General features: G+C 41.3%; 3 protein-coding genes and 1 long non-coding RNA gene across 6 annotated transcripts in view; 1 reads left to right on the top strand and 3 right to left on the bottom strand.

Moving 5' to 3' along the window:
* Window positions 1-157: 157 nt before the first annotated feature.
* On the bottom strand, window positions 158-4,656 carry LOC124867017 (60S ribosomal protein L22-like). Its single transcript, XM_047363230.1, has 4 exons — window positions 4,611-4,656; window positions 4,126-4,236; window positions 2,870-2,994; window positions 158-350 (listed from the first exon to the last, which is right to left on the bottom strand). The coding sequence occupies exons 1-4, from the start codon at window positions 4,620-4,622 to the stop codon at window positions 206-208; spliced, it is 393 nt and encodes a 130-aa protein (XP_047219186.1). The 5' UTR covers window positions 4,623-4,656; the 3' UTR covers window positions 158-205.
* Window positions 357-2,026, top strand: LOC124867086. Its single transcript, XR_007037982.1, has 2 exons — window positions 357-837; window positions 926-2,026. It is a non-coding gene; the product is annotated as an uncharacterized LOC124867086 (long non-coding RNA).
* Window positions 4,657-8,268: 3,612 nt separating the features above from the next.
* icmt (isoprenylcysteine carboxyl methyltransferase) lies at window positions 8,269-18,219 on the bottom strand. The gene is made up of 5 exons (XM_047365594.1): window positions 17,677-18,219; window positions 15,133-15,221; window positions 14,507-14,676; window positions 13,695-13,912; window positions 8,269-9,547 (listed from the first exon to the last, which is right to left on the bottom strand). Exons 1-5 carry the CDS (start codon window positions 17,893-17,895, stop codon window positions 9,368-9,370), a joined length of 876 nt encoding a protein of 291 aa, XP_047221550.1. The 5' UTR covers window positions 17,896-18,219; the 3' UTR covers window positions 8,269-9,367.
* An 819-nt stretch (window positions 18,220-19,038) lies between these two features.
* Window positions 19,039-21,546, bottom strand: part of rtel1 (regulator of telomere elongation helicase 1) — a 62,026-nt gene continuing 59,518 nt past the window's right edge. For all 3 annotated transcript variants that reach the window (XM_047365572.1, XM_047365563.1, XM_047365581.1), the window contains one exon: window positions 19,039-19,785. In XM_047365572.1, the coding sequence (XP_047221528.1) occupies window positions 19,715-19,785 (71 nt within the window). In that variant the 3' untranslated portion in view covers window positions 19,039-19,714. The remainder of the gene's footprint in view (window positions 19,786-21,546) is intronic.

Genomic DNA, 21,546 nt, shown 5'->3' with positions numbered 1-21,546 from the left:
GCACCGACTGGTTGGATGTGAGCTTCTCGGAGGAAGCCAAGTAATCCATAAGAATAATTAAAACAGTTTTAGTAGCAGCAGGGTTCCAGGTTGTAATAAGCATCAAACCAGGCATAGTTGAGGATGGATGTATCGACAGAAAAACACCAGAGATCAGTTTCTGTACTGTAAACAAAATTTATTTAAATCTACAAAATCAGACAATTTAATCTTCATCTTCCTCCTCCTCTTCATCCTGATTGATCTGGAAGTAGCGGAGCTCATAGCTCTCCTTGGTGTTGGCAACGACACGCAGCCAGTCACGCAGATTGTTCTTCTTCAGATACTTCTTGGTCAGGTACTTCAGATATCTGAAAGACAAACATAGAACAGTCTAAAGTAAAAAACATTTAGTCTCCACATCAACATGGACTCTAGAAGAACCTTTATACAAGATGCGGTGGACGCGTGTCTCAGGGTGTCGAGAGGTCCTGCAGCGCGCTGAGATGGGCTTCGAGCACTGACGCGTCACGTCAACCAATCAGAGAAGCTCAGCTTTGTAACATGGTGGCATATTTTATCATGGGACAGAAGGACCATTTTATTTACTAATAAACCATGCCTGAAGGCTGAAAAAGGACACATCAGCTTTCTGAATGAAACGCAGGTAGGGGGCGCTGTATTTAATAACATCCTAAACCAGCTGATCAGAGGCACAAACATTTCCCCAAAACCACCATGAAACAACGTGTTTGACATTTATTAACGGTCCTGCAGGAGGAGGGAGGAGGGAGCAGGCAGAGAGCAGCTGGCCGTAATCAGACCGCCTGCATCGGATCAAGCGGGAGAAAAGCCCCGGTGAGTCCGCGGAGCACGAACATCTAAATTAAAACTAACTTTACTGCAGTTATGTGCTTTAAAGTCTGTGTCCTTATTATTGCCATAGATGAGATTCAAAATTGAAACTTCAGGTGAACTCTGGAGCTTCATCCGTCCAAACAGCAGCGTCTCTCCTCGTTGCTTCTCCTGCCACCCTCCATCTGAGTGGAGCGGAGCCACAGCTTTCACATTTGAGTTGATTCCCAGGTACCGATACTCAATGGTACCAGTTTTCTATACTTTTGTGTGTGTTTAAGTGGTAATAAATGTTCATTTGTTTAATAATAAAATCTTTTGAATTTCTCAATAAAATAAACTTATATTAAAAAACATCCAGCTGTTTCAAACATTTCTTCATCATTAAAACCCTTCACTGACTACACTGTTTAATGCATAAATTATAACCCAGCCACGTCGCTGGCTGCAGACGAATTTATCATCATGAAAAATTCATCATAAACATCACAATAAAGTCAAACATTTGTTCAAGCTTTTTAAGGAGAATTTATAGGCCCTTCCTGGTCCAACCTGGTGTTCAGCATTAAGGAATCAAAATAAGGTCATGAAGTTACCAGGACAGAGAAATAAATGAACAGGTTTCAAAATGCTACTCTGGATTCTAAATAAATTACATGAGCTCATTAAATTTCTAGCAGCTCCCTCTGAAGACTAGGATGTAATGCATTCATCTAAAAGGCAAACTATTAACCATTTCTACTATTATTCTAGGAGGAGACTCAGGTTTTATCCATCAACATCTTGACCATAACTGCAGCAAATTTGGACTGAATCAACTGAGGCATATTTGTTCCACAGAGGTTTTTAGAGGGCAACGTGTCAGGACTCTGATTCTGAATCAAGCTTTCATTCAGTCACACACAGACAGACATGCAGCCTCTTATAACCCTGTTCATAAAGTAGAACATCTAAAGGGTCACTTTCAATAGTTCTCATTCAATAGTGTTAAAGTGCAAGAAATAAAACTAGTCATAATGGGAAAAGTTGTGTTCCATTAACCTCAGAAGTTATCGGAGTTGTAGCGTGTATTGCTAGCATCTCAAACAGCTGTCTTTGAGCTAAAAACATCTCGTCTTATAAACACTGAAAAGTAGTACCTCTACGACAGACTAAATGTTGCATAAATAATAAAGAACTGCTAAAAACAAAAGGCAAGAAAATGTAACTACTATTGATGTGAGTAGCAACCATGTTGAATGCGGAAGTCGGATATAGTTCTGTTGCCCCGACTTGTAATTCGGACTTTGGGGGCGTGTCAGTTGAAAGTTCCCGCTACAAATGAAATGCACCGTTAGTTCCTGTCTCTATGGCTGCAAACCTACCTTCTAATGTTTAAAATCAACGAGTTGACCTTAGGGACTGGTTTACACTGATCCAGTCACAGAATACCACAAATACAGCAGGATGTTCAGTCAGAACATTTCCAGCTAACAGACCAACCACGCCTTCACTGCTGTGCTCCTTCTGTTTGTTAGAAGGATGAGAGAATATTGAAAAAAATACCTGGAAGCTAAGCTGTCAGATCTCCTGCACTTTTAGTCCAGGGAAACATAAATGAGTACATAGCTATGCATTTGAGATCATTGTTATTCACACTGTAAATATTATAAAAGGTCTTCTTCCCCACAGTTTGAAGCTTACTATAGTTTTGTGCTTCTGTTTGTCTGCTGCTGCTGCAACAAATGAAGACCAGACATTTTCAACTCATAATCTTAGATTTTTCCAGACTTTAAATGCCAGAATCCAACTTCCGTCTCATCCCAAAGTCACGACGACTTTTCGGCGATTACTGCTACAGCTGTCAGGTTTTCTACACAGAACTACTGTTCTATGTATGACCCTGGAGGTCAATAGCTTGGTAAATCTGAACACACGTAGCCAAACATTTATCTTTTTCTGTGGAGCTGGAAACACCATCCTTTTTTTTTTTTTAAACAATTTTGAGTCACAGAACCGTGAAATTAGCATAATGCAAACACAGAGTTCTCCTTACCTTTTGGAGAAAGGAACCTCAGAGGAAACTGTAATCTTGCTCTTGCTTCTCTCGATGGACACCACACCCCCGCCCAGGTTGCCAGCTTTCCCGTTCACCTTGATGCGCTCCTGCAGGAACTGCTCCTGGAAATTGAACACAGCCTTTCTTTGATTGAAAAAATAACACTCAACTAAACATATTTCTATTAAAGGACACCAACATGAAGCCAAGTAATGATGTGACAGAACTGGAACCAAAGTTCAACATTATGTTTCTGCCCTAGTAACGTAACCATCTGAGGGAGAAGAACTGGGTAATAATTTTAGGTTGCAGACTGGGGCTTCATGCTGCCATGTTGGGAAATCTGATTCTGTCACACAACAGAAAATGCTGTTCAACACTTCTTTTTTTCTGTTGACATGACAACGAGCTTTTGAGAGATAAATGCATTTTTTTCTCCCCTTGAAATCTGTCTTCTTACACTGAGCCATCACATTATGTAATCAGCACGTTAGCTGATACTTAAGGTAGAAAAAGGTTTGTAATGATTGGTTTATTTTGAACGCATTACTAGTTCAAACATTTACTAATCATGAGAGTCACTGAAAAAAATCAAGTGTTTGTAGTTTATAGCTTTGTGATCATCCCACAACCCCCCTTTACAGATCATTTTGTCCTTCACATCATCAGTCACTGGGGTGAGATCACGGACTGTGTGCTTTCAGAACATGCAGCGGGATCAGAGAACTAAGGGCATTGATAGTGTGAAGCATTCCCCGTATACCTAATATTATTTAAATGAGCTCTGTGTTGTGACGCTCATGTAGGATGTCCAGATTTATTTAGGACTTCAAATTAAAAAGAAAAGTGTTGAATGCCTTCCTTTGTGCGTTAATCTGCAGATCAAAGTATTTCTCAGATAAGCCTGATTCTGGACAGTTGATGAGCACCAGAAAACTGAGATGCTGCGTTGGTCTTTGATTTGTATGGTGGCCTGGCAGTGACTAGTCCTCAAGGTGATCAGATGCACAACAGAACTGGGTCAACTTCGACCCATTAGTTCAGTAAACGCCGAGGCTGGGAGAGGCTTTTTAACATCAATCTGGTCTGAGTGAGACTGGTGTCTGTCAATCAATGTCTGTGTAGAAGTGGAAACTAGAAGCTGACCACTTCTACAACCTGAAATACAACAAGCACATAAAGACTGTAGTAAAGAGCTGCTGAACCCCCTTCAGATCCATGCTTCTCTGTGAGACGAGGAAAGCTGAACTTACAAAGTTAGCAGCGTCCATGATGCCATCTTCAACAGGATGGGTGCAGTCCAGAGTGAACTTCAGCACCTGCTTTTTCTTCTTCCCACCTTTGCCGGTGTTCTGCTTCTTCTGCTGCGATAAGAAAACACACCTCGTTTAACTCGGAACAGTTTTAATGAAGGCTGATTGTTAAAGGTGTAACTGTTTGGTTCAGCTCGGTTTCAGCGAACCGTTTGATCCCGCCAGTCAGAACCACATAAAAGCTTTAGAATCTCTGAAGAACCTCAGCGCTGCCATCAGCCGAGCTAACAACGTGGTATGTTAAAAGCTAACAGGCCGCCGCAGAACCAAACTTAGAATAATCCTCCTCAGAACCGAGCCCTAGCTGTATATTCTGGCTCTAAAACCTTAAAATGCGTTTCTACTTTCACATCATCCGCTTCTATGGATCTCACTCTGAGTATTAAGCAGTAGTTAAGAGTGTAATAGCAGAGCAGTTCACTCACAATAGGCGCCATGGCGGAGAGGCTAGCAGAAAGGAAGAACCAGCTGTGCGCATGCGTGTAAAATCGTGTTATCTGCGATCGATTAAAAAGTTCTCTGGACGAGAGGCGAATATGAAATATTGAATATGGAGGAAACAGTTGAAAATCACAGAGAGAAAACAGTAGTAGTACAAACACTACAACCCTGCAAGTAACAGTGACATTATTTCAATGTATTTTTATTCAAGTAGAAGCAAGAACTGGTCCAAAAGATGTTCTATTCTCTTTCATTACATGTAATACATGTAATACCATCTATATTGCATGTTATAGAAAAAAACTTGGATAGTCCAGACTAAAATACAGTAAAAAAGTAAATAAACTAAACAATTCACATCTTGTGCCCAAAGGTAATACAACTTCATTCATTCATTCATGAATGGATGCATGAAGTTGTATTGATATTGTGCATCAAGATAATACAACTTCATTTACTTAATTTAACAAATTGACAGAAGAGCTCAAGCCAGGTATGTGTATACAGGTACATTTTTAAAAATTACAATGTCTTGAAAAAAATCTGTATTTCTTGTCCCTCATTTCAGAAAGTGAAACACACATAACATCATCACACATAGAGTTAAATACTTCAAGTCTTTTCTTCCTGATTATGGCTTTCTGATAATGAAAACCTAAACTTCTGTGTCTCAGAACATTAGAAAATGGTGTAAAGGTTATAACACATTCACAGAGAGTTGAGTGGAAGGGAAAACACGGTAAGGAAAAGGTGCACCAGCAGCTGGGATAACTGCAGCCTTGTCAAGTAAAATCCATTTAAGATTTTGGGGGAGCTTCACAAGTAGTGGACTGAGGAGTCCGCACTGAGGTCAGCACATCAAGAGCCACTACGCTCAGAAGAATCCTAAACATGGGCTCCAAATGTCACATATCTTGTGTCAAGTCACTCCTGAAGCAGAGACGTCAGAACCATCTTACCTGGGCTGAAAAGAAAAACAACTGAACTGTGGTCCAAAGTCTTCTTTTCAGATGGAAGTAAAGATACCATGTCATTAGGGAATCAATGTCCCAGAGTCTGGAGGAACAGTGGAGAGGCCCACAATCCAGGTTGCTTGAAGTCCAGTGTGACGTTTCCACAATCAGGAATGGTTTGATAATAATAATAATAGTTTAGAATTTATTGATCTCACAATGGAGAAATTATCTTCTGCAATTAACCAATCTCCTATGGATAGGTGGGGTGCCATTGTGAGGCACCAGGGGAGCATTCAGGGGTCTTGCTCAGGGACCCAGAGCACCAGGCTGTGGGATTTGAACCAGGGTACTTGTGGCCTCTCTGGGATACAAAGCCCTGTTCTCTAACCACACGCCCCCATGCCACGTCATCTGCTGGTGGTGGTCCACTGGGTTTTATGAAATCTGCAGTCAACACAGCCATCTACCAGAATATTCTAGAGCACTTCATGCCTTCTTCCGCTGACAAGCTTTATGGTGATGCATTTTCAGGTAGGACTTGGTATCGACCCACTCTGCCAAAGTTACCAAAACCTGGTCCAATAACCGTGGTGTTATTGTGTTTGATTGACAAGCAAACTGGAGAGGATTAGAGAGACCAGACCCAACAATGTAGATTACCTGAAGGCTGCTATCAATCATCGAAATTACAAGAAAGAAAGAGTTGAAATATTTTAGTGTAATAAATCTATAAATTAGCTTCATGTTCTCCAGTGACAAAAAATATTGAACTTTTTTTTTTTTTACATAATTCTCATTTCTGAGCTGTATTTGCATGTATTTCACTTATTGGTACATTTTATTACAATAAATTCATTTCACCTACTGCAATAATATCCAATTCATTCCTGTCATTCTGTCCATCTCACTGTTACTTAACCATCACTAAACTATACTCCATATTTTGAGGAAAAAACCCTGAACCGTTTAGATAGTAACCTTTACTTTATTTCATACACGCAGTGCCAAGTAAATGCAGTCATCAGCAAACAGTTTTCAGTCAGAGTGGAAAACCTGCTAGAAAGATTCTATACAACTAAAATGCAGCATAAAACTGTGTCATCACATCCCTCAAAAAGCTACATTTGCCATTTTAAAAGACAAACCACAAACATGACCTTTAATCAAACATTACTTGTACTGGCCTTCTGAATTCTGTCTTATTGTTGAATCCAGCAGAAATTAGCTGGATTTGTACTTGAAAACAGACCAACTGGTGTGGAGTAACCGTTTATCTGACACCGAGCAGTGGTTATGAAATGATAAAACTTAGTTTGGATTTGAAGGTAAAACACTAAGACTTCTCAAATATAAGTTGAGACAGACCTTAGATAATAAAAACATCAGTTTCAATCAGCGGATAATTAATGACATGTTTGATTTGGATTAAAGCTGGAGATATTTTGAAGCCAGATTCTGATGGAACAGAACGCTACAGCTGCATCCTCTGACTAACACAGGGTGTCCAATTAGATAAGCTCTCATCAGAGAACTTATAAAGCATTTAATGTGATGTAAAATAGCAACAGTGGTGTCTGTTTTAAACAGTCAGGTTAGATTTTAATCATTTTAGAACCTTTAAAAGATCAGATCATTTCTATATTAAAGCCATTGGAATAAAAAGAGGATGTACTTTGTACGTATGCCACAGTAAATTAGCTTCCCATCCACATGGCACAGCATAGTTCACTGCACCTGGTGTAAAATATGTCTGCTGCTATTTAACAGGAACATGTGTAAAAACAACGGGTCACTATCACAGTCACTGTAGTCCTTCTACCATTAGAAAACTTTAGAGTGGCCTTATCCATCTTTTTGTATAGTCTTTGTTTCAGAACTAGAAACTAACGAGGGAAGACTTAGTTATCAGAAGCCTTGATTGGAACAGCCAAGGAAACTAAAGATTTCAGCTGCTTCCCACTTTAACATAACATGAACACACATCTACCTTCAGCATAATACTTTGGTCTGTTTGTGGTTTGCACAGAACTGCACAAACATTTTATATAAGCGTGCAATAGTTTCCAACAGCTGCTTCCTGTTTCCAACAGGAGAATCTAGGCATTGTTAGAAGCGAGACCAGGGCATCCAAGTTTATGCTACAGTGGTTTAAAGTTGACCAAAGATACAGTCCTGGCATACATTATTGGTGTAAAAACCCCAAAACCCTGTTCAAATGTCACATCATCATGCCTCGTGTCTCAGTTGAGTGTTAATGGAGAGGAAACATCTCCATGAATCCAGCTAGGTTGAGGACTGGAAGGACCTGCACACTCAACCACTTTAATAAACTGCACCAACATGCAGCGCCATCATGTGGCTGGTTTGTGGAACAAAGTGAGGCCGATGAGGTGAGGCTGTTGGAAATGACAGGACACCACAGGATGGAGACAAATCTGAAAAACTAAACGGATGAAAAAGGATCGACTTCAAAACCGAACCCTGAGCACTAAAAGAGGTTTCTCAAACCCAGTTCCTAGACCACTTCTGTCAGATTCAGACATGATGTAAAATAACCAGAGTTTTATAAAAAGCCAAATCTCAGGAGGTAAAACCGACATCTTAGCCATGCTGTTGTGCGCAGCTCATTAAGACAGGATGCTCAGTATAAGAGTGTTAAACAGCAGAAAGAATAAGCCTTTAGAACTCGACAAGAAACAAGCTGAAAGTTTATTTATGCTGCAAGCATAAACCTAGAAGATACTTTTACACATTTAAGCCTCTCTGACACATAAATGACTAAAAAATACTAAAGTTCTCAACTTTTACCCCTGGTCCCTTTACAGCAATCTCACTATTCCTGCTTCAGTCTGTTCTTGTGTCTGTTAGAAATGATCATGAGCTAAAAGAAAAGCTGGAGGGATTCACAGAGAGGGTCTTATGATGGAGTTTAACTAGCATGTCTACGGTGGTCCACATTAGTTTATCTTCTCCGTTCACACAGCCAGACTTTCAGAACCATTTTAAGTGGTTTTTATAGGGGTCCAGAATCTCTGTGGTTGGTCATAGTGAACAAATCCTTTCCTGGTTCGTTTATTATTTTTAAAAAGATATTTTCACAGACAGAGAAATATAACAAGAAAACAAAACATGCTCAAAATGAGAGTGGAATTGGTAAAACCTGGCTTTCATAGAAATATTTTAAAATTAAACAATAGTCTTTTCCAACCTTGGAGAGCAACCGAGGTGTTAGTTAGAAATATGGATATTGGTTTAACAGTGAGAAAGTATGAATGAGCTGTAGAAAAAAGCAATACAAGATTTAGTCTCTGTATCAACAGATGCTCCATCCTAAATGTCTCTGATTGGTAAAAATCCTTATTGGGTTCCCTCTATTCAAAAACTCTGAATATTGTTACTTTTCTGTAATACATTAACTCAACTCTGACATATGGTACCGAAGGTACCAGGCAAAGCGCAACAGATGGGTGGGAACTTGTAACCATGGTGAAAACATGCTGACAGAAACAGGTGAGATGGATGGAGGAAGAGTAGAAATGCATGTACATCTGAGGTTCTCTGTTCCTATACTGGATGTTGGAGGTTGGTAGAAAAACAGCAGCCCAGCTGCCTGCTGCCGTCACAGCTGCCTCTGTGGCTGTTGGCGCTTCAGGCTCTCAGCCAGTGGCAGGTTTCACCTCCAGGGGGCGGCAGCTGCTACAGTAGACAACGCATCACCACCAGGTCTGACCCGTTTTGGAGTTTTAAGTCTGTTAGGCTTAGGGCTTAGTGTCCAGGTCCAGGGATTAGTTGACACGGATGCCAGAGATGAAGGGCAGCCCTGTGGGAATCTTCCTCTTGTACTCCACATATTCCTCAGCAAAGAAATGGATGAGGGAGAGTTCTTCCTCCTCTATGCGCTCCCGGAAGAAGCGCCAGCTGGCTATCGTGTAGCCCACAATGCAGACGGGGTTGCACAGCATGACCTGCAGCAGCAGACACTTATCAGCACACAGGACAACATGGCAGAGGGCAGCAAACTAACACAAATACATACTGAGTAATTCACATGAAATACTGAGTTCTCTTTTACATTTAACTCCAATAGAGGCTTTAGACGCCACTGGAAAGGAAAATAAAAAAACAGATCATAGAAGTGACAGTTTCCTAACAAAGTAATGGCCACCTGAGTGTAGACAGAGCTGAAAACAGTTTTCCTCCATCCAGGCTCAAGGAGCCATTTCTGCCCTCAGTCCAGCTAAATTAAACTCATTCAGAGCCACCAATCTAACATGACCTTTTGAAAAATGACCATTTAGATTTTTTTGAATAAATATAAAAGGAACACCAAAGGACCTAAGCTTCCTCAAGAAGTACAGTCTGCTCTGTCCCTTCTTGTAGATGTCTTCACAGTTACAAGAAGGGACAGAGCAGACTGTACTTCTTGAGGAAGCTTAGGTCCTTTGGTGTTTGCAGCAAGATGCAACATTATGGAGAACCCTGAGCATCCTCTTCATCAGACTGTCCTACAACAACAGTGTCTTCAGTCAGAGGCTTCTTCAGATCTGCTGTAAGACAGACAGCTACAGGAGATCCTTCCTGCCCACAGACATCAGCATCTACAACGGCTCTTTGAAGAAACCTTCATAATATGAGCTATAACAACATTTAATTTCCCTTTGGGATTAATAAAGTATGTTTGAATTGAATTGAATCAGTGATTACATTATGGCTACTCAGTTGAATGGAATAATTGACACGTGTTGTCCTCATTTCTTGTCAAGCACCAAAACACAACAAAAGGTCATCTCAGGGTTCATATATGGCAGCTCCAATTTCAATGAAATCCCTTTTAGTCCAATTCATTGCAGCTCTATTCAAGACAAACGGAACGCAGCCCCAAATAATCAGATTCAGAAAATCTGAAAATGCCAATCAGTAAAAAGATCAAGCAGCTGACGATGTTAATACTAGAAGGCTTATGAATAGAGCACAAGCATCAGAACTGGACCCTCAGTGCATGAAGATGGTCTGGTCTGATAATATGGACGGTTGGTTCTCTTACATGGGGAAGAATCAGCACTCGGATGGATTGTGGGGAGAAGGTGAGCCAGCAGCCACAGTGTGACGGTATGTTCTGCTGAGACATCTGTGTCCTGCCATCCATGTGGGTTTTAATATGACATGAAGAACTTAGCTGAACATTACTAACAGAGTACACTGATCTGTGGTGGTACTCAGAGTGATACTCTTTGACACTTCTGAAGTTCACAGATGACACCACTGTCATTGAACTGATCCAGGACAATGGTGAGTCTGTATACAGACAGGAGGTGATCCACTGGTACGGTCAGAACCACCTGGAGCTTAACTGGTTCAAGACTGTGGAGATTACAATGGACTTCTGGAGAACACCCTCCACACTCCCTCACCATCCTCAACAACACTGTGTCTCTGCTGGGCCTTCTTGTGACCAGTGTCTACGTGTGAGGACCAGAACCAGAAGTGATCCACAGTAGACGGTACTTCCTGCAGCAACTCAAGGAGTACAACCTTCCACCGGAGCTGCTGGTCATCTTCTACACTGCTACCCTCCATCCAGGACTTGTACATGTCTAGGGTCAGGAAATAGGCAGCTAACATCTCTGCAGACCCCACACATACCGGACACAGGCTGTTTAGACTTTAACCTTCAGTTGGTGCTACAGAAACCAGCCTCCAGAGAGACAGCTTCCTCCCCCAGACTCTCTCTCTGAGGAACAGGTAACAGTCAGGTACCCATCTACTCTGCTCATAATCAACACTATGCATATCTGCAGTAATTTAACCTTTTCTTCTTTTGTAAGAACATTGTATATTATATACATAAAGACGTTTTCATTTCTCAACAGATTTATATCTTTCTATATAAAATATCTGCACAATGAGAGAAAACTGGAATCAACATCATGTTTGTGTGGAGAGCTGATTCTGATCTTGAGAAAGCTCCCTGAAGGACTGCAAACTGCTTCAAGGATGGTTTCAGTCTATTGTGGGTTCTGTGATCTCAAACCCATTCATGTATCTGACCCCTAACCCCTAACCCCTAACCCTAGCTCCGGGTTAACGACTCAGACTTAATGTCATTTATCCCTGTCGATTGAAACTGTTTAGGGCTCAGCTAAATGGTTCTCAGAAACTGGCTGGAGGGTGAGTCATATCTACACACGTGGACAAAATTGTTGGTACCCCTGAGTTAATGAAAGAAAAACCCACCATGGTCACAGAAATAACTATAACCTGACAAAGGTAATAATGAATACAAATTCTATGAAAATGAACAAATGAATGTCAGACGTTGCTTTTCAAACATCCTTCAACAGAATTATTAAAAAAAATAATAAGTAATGAAACAAGCCTGGACAAAAATGATGGTACCCTTAACTTAATATTTTGTTGCAAAATCTTTTGAGGCAATCGCTGCAATCAGATGATTCTTATAACTCTCAATGAGACTACAGCACCTCTCAGCAGGTATTTTGACCCACTCCTCAGGTTTGAAAGGAGCCTTTTCCAGACGGCATGTTTCAGCTCCTTCCAAAGATGCTCAATAGGATTTAGGTCAGGGGTCATAGAAGGTCACTTCAGAATAGTCCAATGTTTTCCTCTTAGCCATTCTTGGGTGTTTTTAGCTGTGTGTTTTGGGTCATTATCCTGTTGCAAGACCCATGACCTGCGACTGAGACCAAGCTTTCTGACACTGGGCAGCACATTTCTCTCTAGATAGTCTTCAGATTTCATTATACCTTCACAGATTCAAGACACCCTGAGCCAGATGCAGCAGAGCAGCCCCAGAACATAACAGAACCTCCTCCATGTTTCACAGTAGGGACACTGTTCTTTACTTCATATACTTCATTTTTCTGTCTGCGAACATAGAGCTGATGTGCCTTGCCAAAAAGTTCAACTTTTGTCTCATCTGTCCATAGGACATTCTCTCAGAAGCCTTGTGGCTTGTCAACATGTAGTTTGGCAAATTCCAGTCTGTCTTTTTTTATGATTTGTTTTCAACAATGATCTCCTTGATCGTCTCCCATTAAGTCCACTTTGCCTCAAACAACATCGGTTGGTGCGATCTGACACTGATGTTCTTTGAGCTTGAAGTTCACCTTTAGTCTCTTTAGAAGTTTTTCTGGGCTCTTTTGTTACCCTTCGTTTTATCCGTCTCTTTGTTTTGTCATCAATGTTCCTCCTGCAGCCACGTCCAGGGAGGTTGGCTACAGTCCCATGGATCTTACATTTCTGAATAATATGTGCAGCTGTAGTCACAGGAACATGTAGCTGCTTGGAGATGGTCTTATAACCTTTACCTTTAACATACTTGTCTATAATTTTCTTTCTAATCTCCTGAGACTCTTTCCTTCGCTTCCTCTGGTCCATGTTGAGTGTGGTACACACCATGTCACCCAACAGCACAGTGACTACCTGTAGCCCTATATATAGGCCCACTGACTGATTACAAGGATGTAGACACCTGTGATGCTAATTAATGGACACACCTTGATTTAACATGTCCCTTTGGTCACATTATTTTCAGGGGTACCATCCTGTTTCATGAGTTTATTTGTTTAAATAATTCTGTTGAAGCCTGTTTGAAAAGCAATGTCTGACTTTCATTTGTTCATTGTCATATGATTTGTATTCATTATTACCTTTGTCAGATTCAAGTAATTTCTGTGACCATTGTGGGTTTTTCTTTCATTAACTGAGGGGTACCAACAATTTTGTCCAGGCGTGTATGTACAACTTTGCGTTAGAATGTTCTAGAAGTTCTAGCTACCTCCCATAAATCCTGATTATTAAGGGATTAAACTTCCACAGTTATAAGCGTGGATAGCGATGGATTAGAGCTGGTAATTAATCTAAGGGACTGGGTCACCTCCAGCTGAGTGCAGGCTTGTGTGTTGCACTGTAGAGCTGGCATGCCAAAACACTGATGAAGAATCCTTTATTCCTACAGGCATCAATCATCAATACTAGCAGGTAGACATCCTCAGCAGGTCATGGTTCTTCTTCAAACTGAGGACCTAATTAAATAGCTGATCATAAAATGAATTTTAAGTTAATCCAAAACGGCAACAGAAAGTATCTCACCTGAGTTCCTATGCTCCAGTAGAACCAGCCCACATAAGACGGGTGTCTGAAGTAGGCGTAGACCCCACTGGTGACCAGTACGTGGCTCTGGGCTTTCTCATTCTGGACGATGTGGTTGAAGTTAGAACCGGCCGTCAACATGGCCGCTTTCCGCAGCCCCTCCCCGCACAGCACCATGACCAGTCCAACCACACTGAGCCAGTTTAGATGCTTCAGCTCTGAGAAGAAGACATGAAAGTCAGATCCAGACATGAGCAGCATTATATTGTTTAGGTAAAAACTTAGGAAGCTTGTTAAATAAGGCAAAACTTCAACAGTTGATTAGATTTAGTGACTCAAGAAGGCCACCTAGACGGAGCGACATCATCCCTAAAAGGACCTCCAGTGACAGACTTCAACCAATAAGTTAAGGCTTAAATGAATGTAATGCATAGTAACTCCTTATTAGAATTCTCTTCAAGTATCAGATCGTTTGTTTCTTGTCATTAACCATCAAAAAAGTTCAGCTTAATTCAAAAAGCAGAACTTCATTCAGCAAACATGATCATTCTCTGGATTAGAGTTGTTGAGCTGAACTATCAGGCCCTCAAACTGAGATCATAATCACACAACCTACCAATCTAGCCATTCTTCCTGGCACTTGGAACAAAGTATGACCCCTGATTAAATAATCCAGCTACATACTAGTAATGGTACTGAAAGCATCTGTACAGGTCTGATTCATCTCATTCTGTTAATAAAACCTAATATATGACCCAACATGGGTTACCCCGCTGTATGCTCACAGAGCAAAAACCTGCAGGCAGCTGCACCTGGAACAGTGAGCTTCTCCATAGTGAACTCCAGCCATGAAGACACAGCAGCCAGCGTGTACTCCAGACTGTGGTTGAGCAGGAACGAGTCCAGCGACAGGCTGCGAGGGTTAATGAAAGCGGTCACCAGGTACTCCGAGTAATGGAAGAATGACAGGGAGCACATGTACCTGCAGGAAGACACATTTTAACACACATTATACCAAACATCTTTAAAGCACTGATAGCTGTTTTCCGTAGGTTTGCTGAATGCAAGTAAGTGGAATAAATCCTGAGATGGGAGGATTTGATTGTGATGTTAGAAAATTTCAAACTGTATGACATGAGGTGACTGTGGCTCAGTAGGAAGAGTAGTTGTCTTGTGGGTTCGATTCCAGCTTCCTCCTGCCATAGGTTGATGTGCCTCTGGGCAAGGCACTTCACCTCAAGTTGCCTACCGATCTGCATATCGGTGTATGAATGTGTGAGTGTTAGTGAATGTGGCTCTAGTGTAAAGCGCTTTGAGCGGTCTGTATGACTGGAAAAGTTCAGTCCATTTACCATAAGGAAACAATGTGATTACCACACTAAGACTTTAAGACTTCTTATTGAGAAAAAACAAACAGGAGTTCATATTTAATACATACCAGCCAAAATGAGTCCAAGTGGTGTCAGAGAAGCTTATTATTAATCCACAGCCAAAAGTAACTCCCAGGAAGCAGGCTCTTACAGCAACCTGCAACAGGCCAGGACATTAGCATTATTATACTGTTCTGTCCTCAAGGAGAAGATACAGAGGTTGGACAATGAAACTGAAACACCTGTCATTTTAGTGTGGGAGGTTTCATGGCTAAATTGGACCAGCCTGGTAGCCAGTCTTCATTGATTGCACATTGCACCAGTAAGAGCAGAGTGTAAAGGTTCAATTAGCAGGGTAAGAGCACAGTTTGGCTCAAAATATTGAAATGCACACAACATTATGGGTGACATACCAGAGTTCAAAAGAGGACAAATTGTTGGTGCACGTCTTGCTGGCGCATCTGTGACCAAGACAGCAAGTCTTTGTGATGTATCAAGAGCCACGGTATCCAGGGTAATGTCAGCATACCACCAAGAAGGACGAACCACATCCAACAGGATTAACTGTGGATGCAAGAGGAAGCTGTCTGAAAGGGATGTTCGGGTGCTAACCCGGATTGTATCCAAAAAATATAAAACCACGGCTGCCCAAATCACGACAGAATTAAATGTGCACCTCAACTCTCCTGTTTCCACCAGAACTGTCCGTCGGGAGCTCCACAGGGTCAGGCTACTATAGCCAAACCTTTGGTCACTCATGAAAATGCCAAACGTCGGTTTCAATGGTGCAAGGAGCGCAAATCTTGGGCTGTGGACAATGTGAAACATGTATTGTTCTCTGATGAGTCCACCTTTACTGTTTTCCCCACATCCAGGAGAGTTACGGTGTGGAGAAGCCCCAAAGAAGCGTACCACCCAGACTGTTGCATGCCCAGAGTGAAGCATGGGGGTGGATCAGTGATGGTTTGGGCTGCCATATCATGGCATTCCCTTGGCCCAATACTTGTGCTAGATAGGCGCGTCACTGCCAAGGACTACCGAACCATTCTTGAGGACCATGTGCATCCAGTGGTTCAAACATTGTATCCTGAAGGCGGTGCCGTGTATCAGGATGACAATGCACCAATACACACAGCAAGACTGGTGAAAGATTGGTTTGATGAACATGAAAGTGAAGTTGAACATCTCTCATGGCCTGCACAGTCACCAGATCTAAATATTATTGAGCCACTTTGGGGTGTTTTGGAGGAGCGAGTCAGGAAACGTTTTCCTCCACCAGTATCATGTAGTGACCTGGCCACTATCCTGCAAGAAGAATGGCTTAAAATCCCTCTGACCACTGTGCAGGACTTGTATATGTCATTCCCAAGACGAATTGATGCTGTATTGGCCGCAAAAGGAGGCCTTACACCATACTAATAAATGATTGTGGTCTAAAACCAGGTGTTTCAGTTTCATTGTCCAACCTCTGTAGATGCTTCATAAATATACCAGCAGTTAAACTATAACACACTGTTACAAAAGACAAATATAATGACCTGAAGTCATGACACAAAAATCTGTGTAAATGCAGAAAACATGAAACGATCACGTTTCGACATTAGAGTCATTGAGACAAAGAATGTATGGAGCTCGTGAGTTCCTACTGATGACACCTTTACTGATAACTGAGTCATTTAGAAAATTCTGCTCATAGTCTCCAGTAAATGTCATCTGTGAGCAGGAGGTCACTGAGGCAGAGATGTTTAGATCTACTGAGTTCCACTAAAAATGATACAGCTAAGCAACATCTGGGCTACATTGCTACTTCATCAATTCATTCAATTACAGATTTAGAGTCTGGAAACAAAAACATGAATTCATCTAAATCATTTAATAAACAAGTAAAATAAGCTGTAATATACATTTTTCATGAAAATTAAAGTACATTCATTTATAAGTCAAACTGGAGCCTATTAATAACATTTATCCCCAGAGCCCCATATGTATAAAACGTCTGGGTGAAACATGAGGGATAAAGTGGTGAAAGAAGCAAGAAAACCAGAGTACCCACTCCTGCTAAACATCAGCACCAGTTACTGGGATTGGTCCCAAGCAGCTCCGGAGCATTTCAGACTTTGGAGCAGTGAAAACAGGTGATGGTTTATTTAGTCCAGAATGATGGGATCAGCAGGGTGAGAAGGTTGGTCCCCGGGCACCTTTCATCCAAACCTAGGGGTAAGTGCCTGAGTTTGGAACAGCTGTTCAACAAAGTTAAAAATGCAGGGTCTAAAACGTCTTTTTTTCTTTGCTGAAGTACTGATGTGTATAACATAAAGAAAATGAGCGAATTCATCAGAAATGGCACATCTGCGCTTCCGTACGGCTGAATTTGATAAAGTAGAACATGTTCCTCATGTTGCAGGAGGTTTCTATGCTTCGCTCTGTAACACCAGCTGTCTCCTCTCTTCTTCTAATAGGATTAACTAGACTGATCTGAAGCTGCTGTTTGTTAATCCTGCATTCAGGCTCAATGGAGCTTTCTACTCATCCCAGCAGCAGGCCGAGGAAGAGGGAAACCCATACATGGAAAGCGTCATATTTACGGGATGGAGAACATCGTCTGTGCTTACCTTGTACACGGGTCCTCTGAATATGACAAGCAAAAGGCCGTTAATAGCTGCAATGTGGACACAAATTGCAATTTTCCCGGGAGTCTCCGTCAGATAATCAAAGACCCAGTCCAGATGTCCGAACCAGGTTCTGATGAGCGGGATAAGGACGACGCTGAGGCCTAAAATAAAGCTTTGTATACTCACTCTGCCTTCTAGCACCAACTTACTGCCTGCCATGATGGAAGTACCGGGATGTGCCACACCAAGTCTCGCGAGGTCTCATCGTTGTTAACGTATGCTGCATTCAATGACCCTCAGAAAAATCCTGTAAATTGGCTAAATCCAAATTCGGAGTTCGTTAACTCCGAGTTTAGGAAGACTTCAAATTTTCCGCTCCAGAAAGAGAGCCAAGTCTAGTTGTGAGTATATCACCATGTAACACCTTAACACCAGACTATAAGGAAAGGTTTTCTTGAAGAAACGCAGGATTTATACCGGTCCCCACCAGCCCAAAGCAGCTGACGTTCTGTCTGATTCAAGAAGACCTCTGGTCTTGATTGGACTGAACCAGGTGTCAGGTGTTTGATGTAAAAGTCATTAATTTGAAGTTATAAAATACGTTATCAATGCAGAGGGGTCACATGTTGGTCTCCCTGTTGTCCAGACTAATGACACTGACCATTCAAGATGGTCATCTATATGACTTTAAACTGTATTACCATGTTTTTATTGCACTTATTGTCCTCTTTTTTTCCAAAATCATACTCTTTGTTTTTTAATACAGTTAAGGTAATGCTCCATATGTAACTACTTTGCTGGTAAATGAGGAATATGTTGATATTTAAATTATTTAGTTTCATGTGCAGATATAATATTTAAAAAACCCAGCTGCCCCATCGCTGTGCTTTGTTAAGGACAGGAATGTACCTGCTGGCTGTAGGAACACAATTTCTTGCATTTCTGAATCAATTCATTTGTTGCCACCCCTGGTGAATTGTGTAAAAAGCCTTATGATAAATGAATCTTCTATTGCATTCGTGTAAAACTGAGGACCGTCGGCCAAATTTGGCCCAAAAGGCAACTTCATATCACTACTAGAGATGGCCCACTGCTAGACAGTACATGCACCACTAATACTACAAACTGCATTTGAATGCAGCATATTTGAATTTATACAAAAGTATTTGGAAACAATAAACACTTCTTAGAATAATAGGGTTCTAAGTTTTCTCAATTTTAGAGAATAATACCATTACAACTTTTAAAACCTTGAGCAACAGCGCAAACAAAGGTTCCTTAGGTCAGGATGTGAAAATACAAGATATCTAAATCCATGTTCAGTGCAGGTGGAGACACAAAAGAAACGGGTGGAAAATCCACTAGTTTTATCATGTCAAACATTTCTTACTCCATATTTTATTTAAACATTTTATGACTTTAATTTAATACAAATCAGAAATGAATTATATATATATACAGGCTTAAAATCTGAAACTTCTCTTTGTTCGGCGCTCATCAGTTTACTTTAATTCCACATAAATCAGTAAAAACATGAGTAGGCTCAGTAGTTTTATTTGTTCACTAATTAAAGCTTGTGTTTTAAATCATAATTTAATTAATAAAGCAGACTTAAAAACTAGGTGAGATAAATTATACTGGGTCTGAACTGATGTTATGTAATGTTTCTATGGGGTTCCCTGATCCAAACCAAGTGTCGGCTGATTGGTGGAGTAACTTGATTTCATCCAAAGCAAACTGCCTGTCCGTTGCACACAGATCCTGCTGCTTTGTGAGGAAAAACACAACATAAAGAGAAGAAAAGTACAGCTCTGTGGTCAACAAGTCAGCTTTAGATTTCCAGGAGAATTATGTGAATCCTCATTTAGGAAACACTGGCTCAGCATTGTCCACTGAAGTTCACAGATTGTTTTGTCTTTTTCATTGAGCAGAAAACATGAAAACTTTCATTTTCCTCAGGGGAAAACTTGTCCAGGCTGCTGTTGAAGAGCATAATAAAATAATTCAGGTTCATCTGAAACAAAAGTCCATTTAGAGACTAACTTCTTTGGCCGCTGGAGACAAAACTGGAAATGTTGCTTTGAGTCTTCAAAGGAGGCGAGAAAGGAGCTGAAAAACAAAACAAAATCTTAAACAAGGTGGAAAGCTTTCACCCATCAGACCCACACAGATGTCTTCTACATTCACCCATTACAGGTCCTTCTCAAAATATTAGTATATTGTGATAAAGTTCATTATTTTCCATAATGTAATGATGAAAATTTAACATTCATATATTTTAGATTCATTGCACACTAACTGAAATATTTCAGGTCTTTTATTGTCTTAATACGGATGATTTTGGCATACAGCTCATGAAAACCCAAAATTCCTATCTCACAAAATTAGCATATTTCATCCGACCAATAAAAGAAAAGTGTTTTTAATACAAAAAACGTCAACCTTCAAATAATCATGTACAGTTATGCACTCAATACTTGGTTGGGAATCCTTTTGCAGAAATGACTGCTTCAATGCGGCGTGGCATGGAGGCAATCAGCCTGTGGCACTGCTGAGGTCTTATGGAGGCCCAGGATGCTTCGATAGCGGCCTTTAGCTCATCCAGAGTGTTGGGTCTTGAGTCTCTCAACGTTCTCTTCACAATATCCCACAGATTCTCTATGGGGTTCAGGTCAGGAGAGTTGGCAGGCCAATTGAGCACAGTGATACCATGGTCAGTAAACCATTTACCAGTGGTTTTGGCACTGTGAGCAGGTGCCAGGTCGTGCTGAAAAATGAAATCTTCATCTCCATAAAGCTTTTCAGCAGATGGAAGCATGAAGTGCTCCAAAATCTCCTGATAGCTAGCTGCATTGACCCTGCCCTTGATAAAACACAGTGGACCAACACCAGCAGCTGACACGGCACCCCAGACCATCACTGACTGTGGGTACTTGACACTGGACTTCTGGCATTTTGGCATTTCCTTCTCCCCAGTCTTCCTCCAGACTCTGGCACCTTGATTTCCAAATGACATGCAGAATTTGCTTTCATCCGAAAAAAGTACTTTGGACCACTGAGCAACAGTCCAGTGCTGCTTCTCTGTAGCCCAGGTCAGGCGCTTCTGCCGCTGTTTCTGGTTCAAAAGTGGCTTGACCTGGGGAATGCGGCACCTGTAGCCCATTTCCTGCACACGCCTGTGCACGGTGGCTCTGGATGTTTCTACTCCAGACTCAGTCCACTGCTTCCGCAGGTCCACCAAGGTCTGGAATCGGCCCTTCTCCACAATCTTCCTCAGGGTCCGGTCACCTCTTCTCGTTGTGCAGCGTTTTCTGCCACACTTTTTCCTTCCCACAGACTTCCCACTGAGGTGCCTTGATACAGCACTCAGGGAACAGCCTATTCGTTCAGAAATGTCTTTCTGTGTCTTACCCTCTTGCTTGAGGGTGTCAATAGTGGCCTTCTGGACAGCAGTCAGGTCGGCAGTCTTACCCATGATTGGGGTTTTGAGTGATGAACCAGGCTGGGAGTTTTAAAGGCCTCAGGAATCTTTTGAAGGTGTTTAGAGTTAACTCGTTGATTCAGATGATTAGGTTCATAGCTTGTTTAGAGACCCTTTTAATGATATGCTAATTTTGTGAGATAGGAATTTTGGGTTTTCATGAGCTGTATGCCAAAATCATCCGTATTAAGACAATAAAAGACCTGAAATATTTCAGTTAGTGTGCAATGAATCTAAAATATATGAATGTTAAATTTTCATCATGACATTATGGAAAATAATGAACTTTATCACAATATGCTAATTTTTTGAGAAGGACCTGTAGATGAGACCCATGCTGGAACTCTGATGGCATGCAGCTGCAACAGACATGGGTGGTGCTAAACTGT

The sequence above is a fragment of the Girardinichthys multiradiatus genome, chromosome 1 (assembly GCF_021462225.1).
Source record: "Girardinichthys multiradiatus isolate DD_20200921_A chromosome 1, DD_fGirMul_XY1, whole genome shotgun sequence".
Classification (NCBI taxonomy): Eukaryota; Metazoa; Chordata; class Actinopteri; order Cyprinodontiformes; family Goodeidae; genus Girardinichthys; species Girardinichthys multiradiatus.
Note: the sequence above shows the minus strand (reverse complement) of the source record. Positions and strands in the feature narration are given on the sequence as shown.

Excerpts from the sequence above, each read along its gene's own strand:
- LOC124867017 (XM_047363230.1), bottom strand. Across the intron at positions 2,995-4,125 it reads TCATGGACGCTGCTAACTTT|GAGCAGTTCCTGCAGGAGCG; the intron begins GTAAGTTCAGCT and ends TTCAATTTCCAG. Across the intron at positions 351-2,869 it reads GAGGTTCCTTTCTCCAAAAG|ATATCTGAAGTACCTGACCA; the intron begins GTAAGGAGAACT and ends TTTGTCTTTCAG.
- icmt (XM_047365594.1), bottom strand. The coding sequence starts at position 17,895 with ATGGCAGGCAGTAAGTTGGTGCTAGAAGGCAGAGTGAGTATACAAAGC. Across the intron at positions 15,222-17,676 it reads TCAGAGGACCCGTGTACAAG|GTTGCTGTAAGAGCCTGCTT; the intron begins GTAAGCACAGAC and ends GGCCTGTTGCAG. Across the intron at positions 13,913-14,506 it reads GGAGAAGCTCACTGTTCCAG|AGCTGAAGCATCTAAACTGG; the intron begins GTGCAGCTGCCT and ends TCTTCTTCTCAG.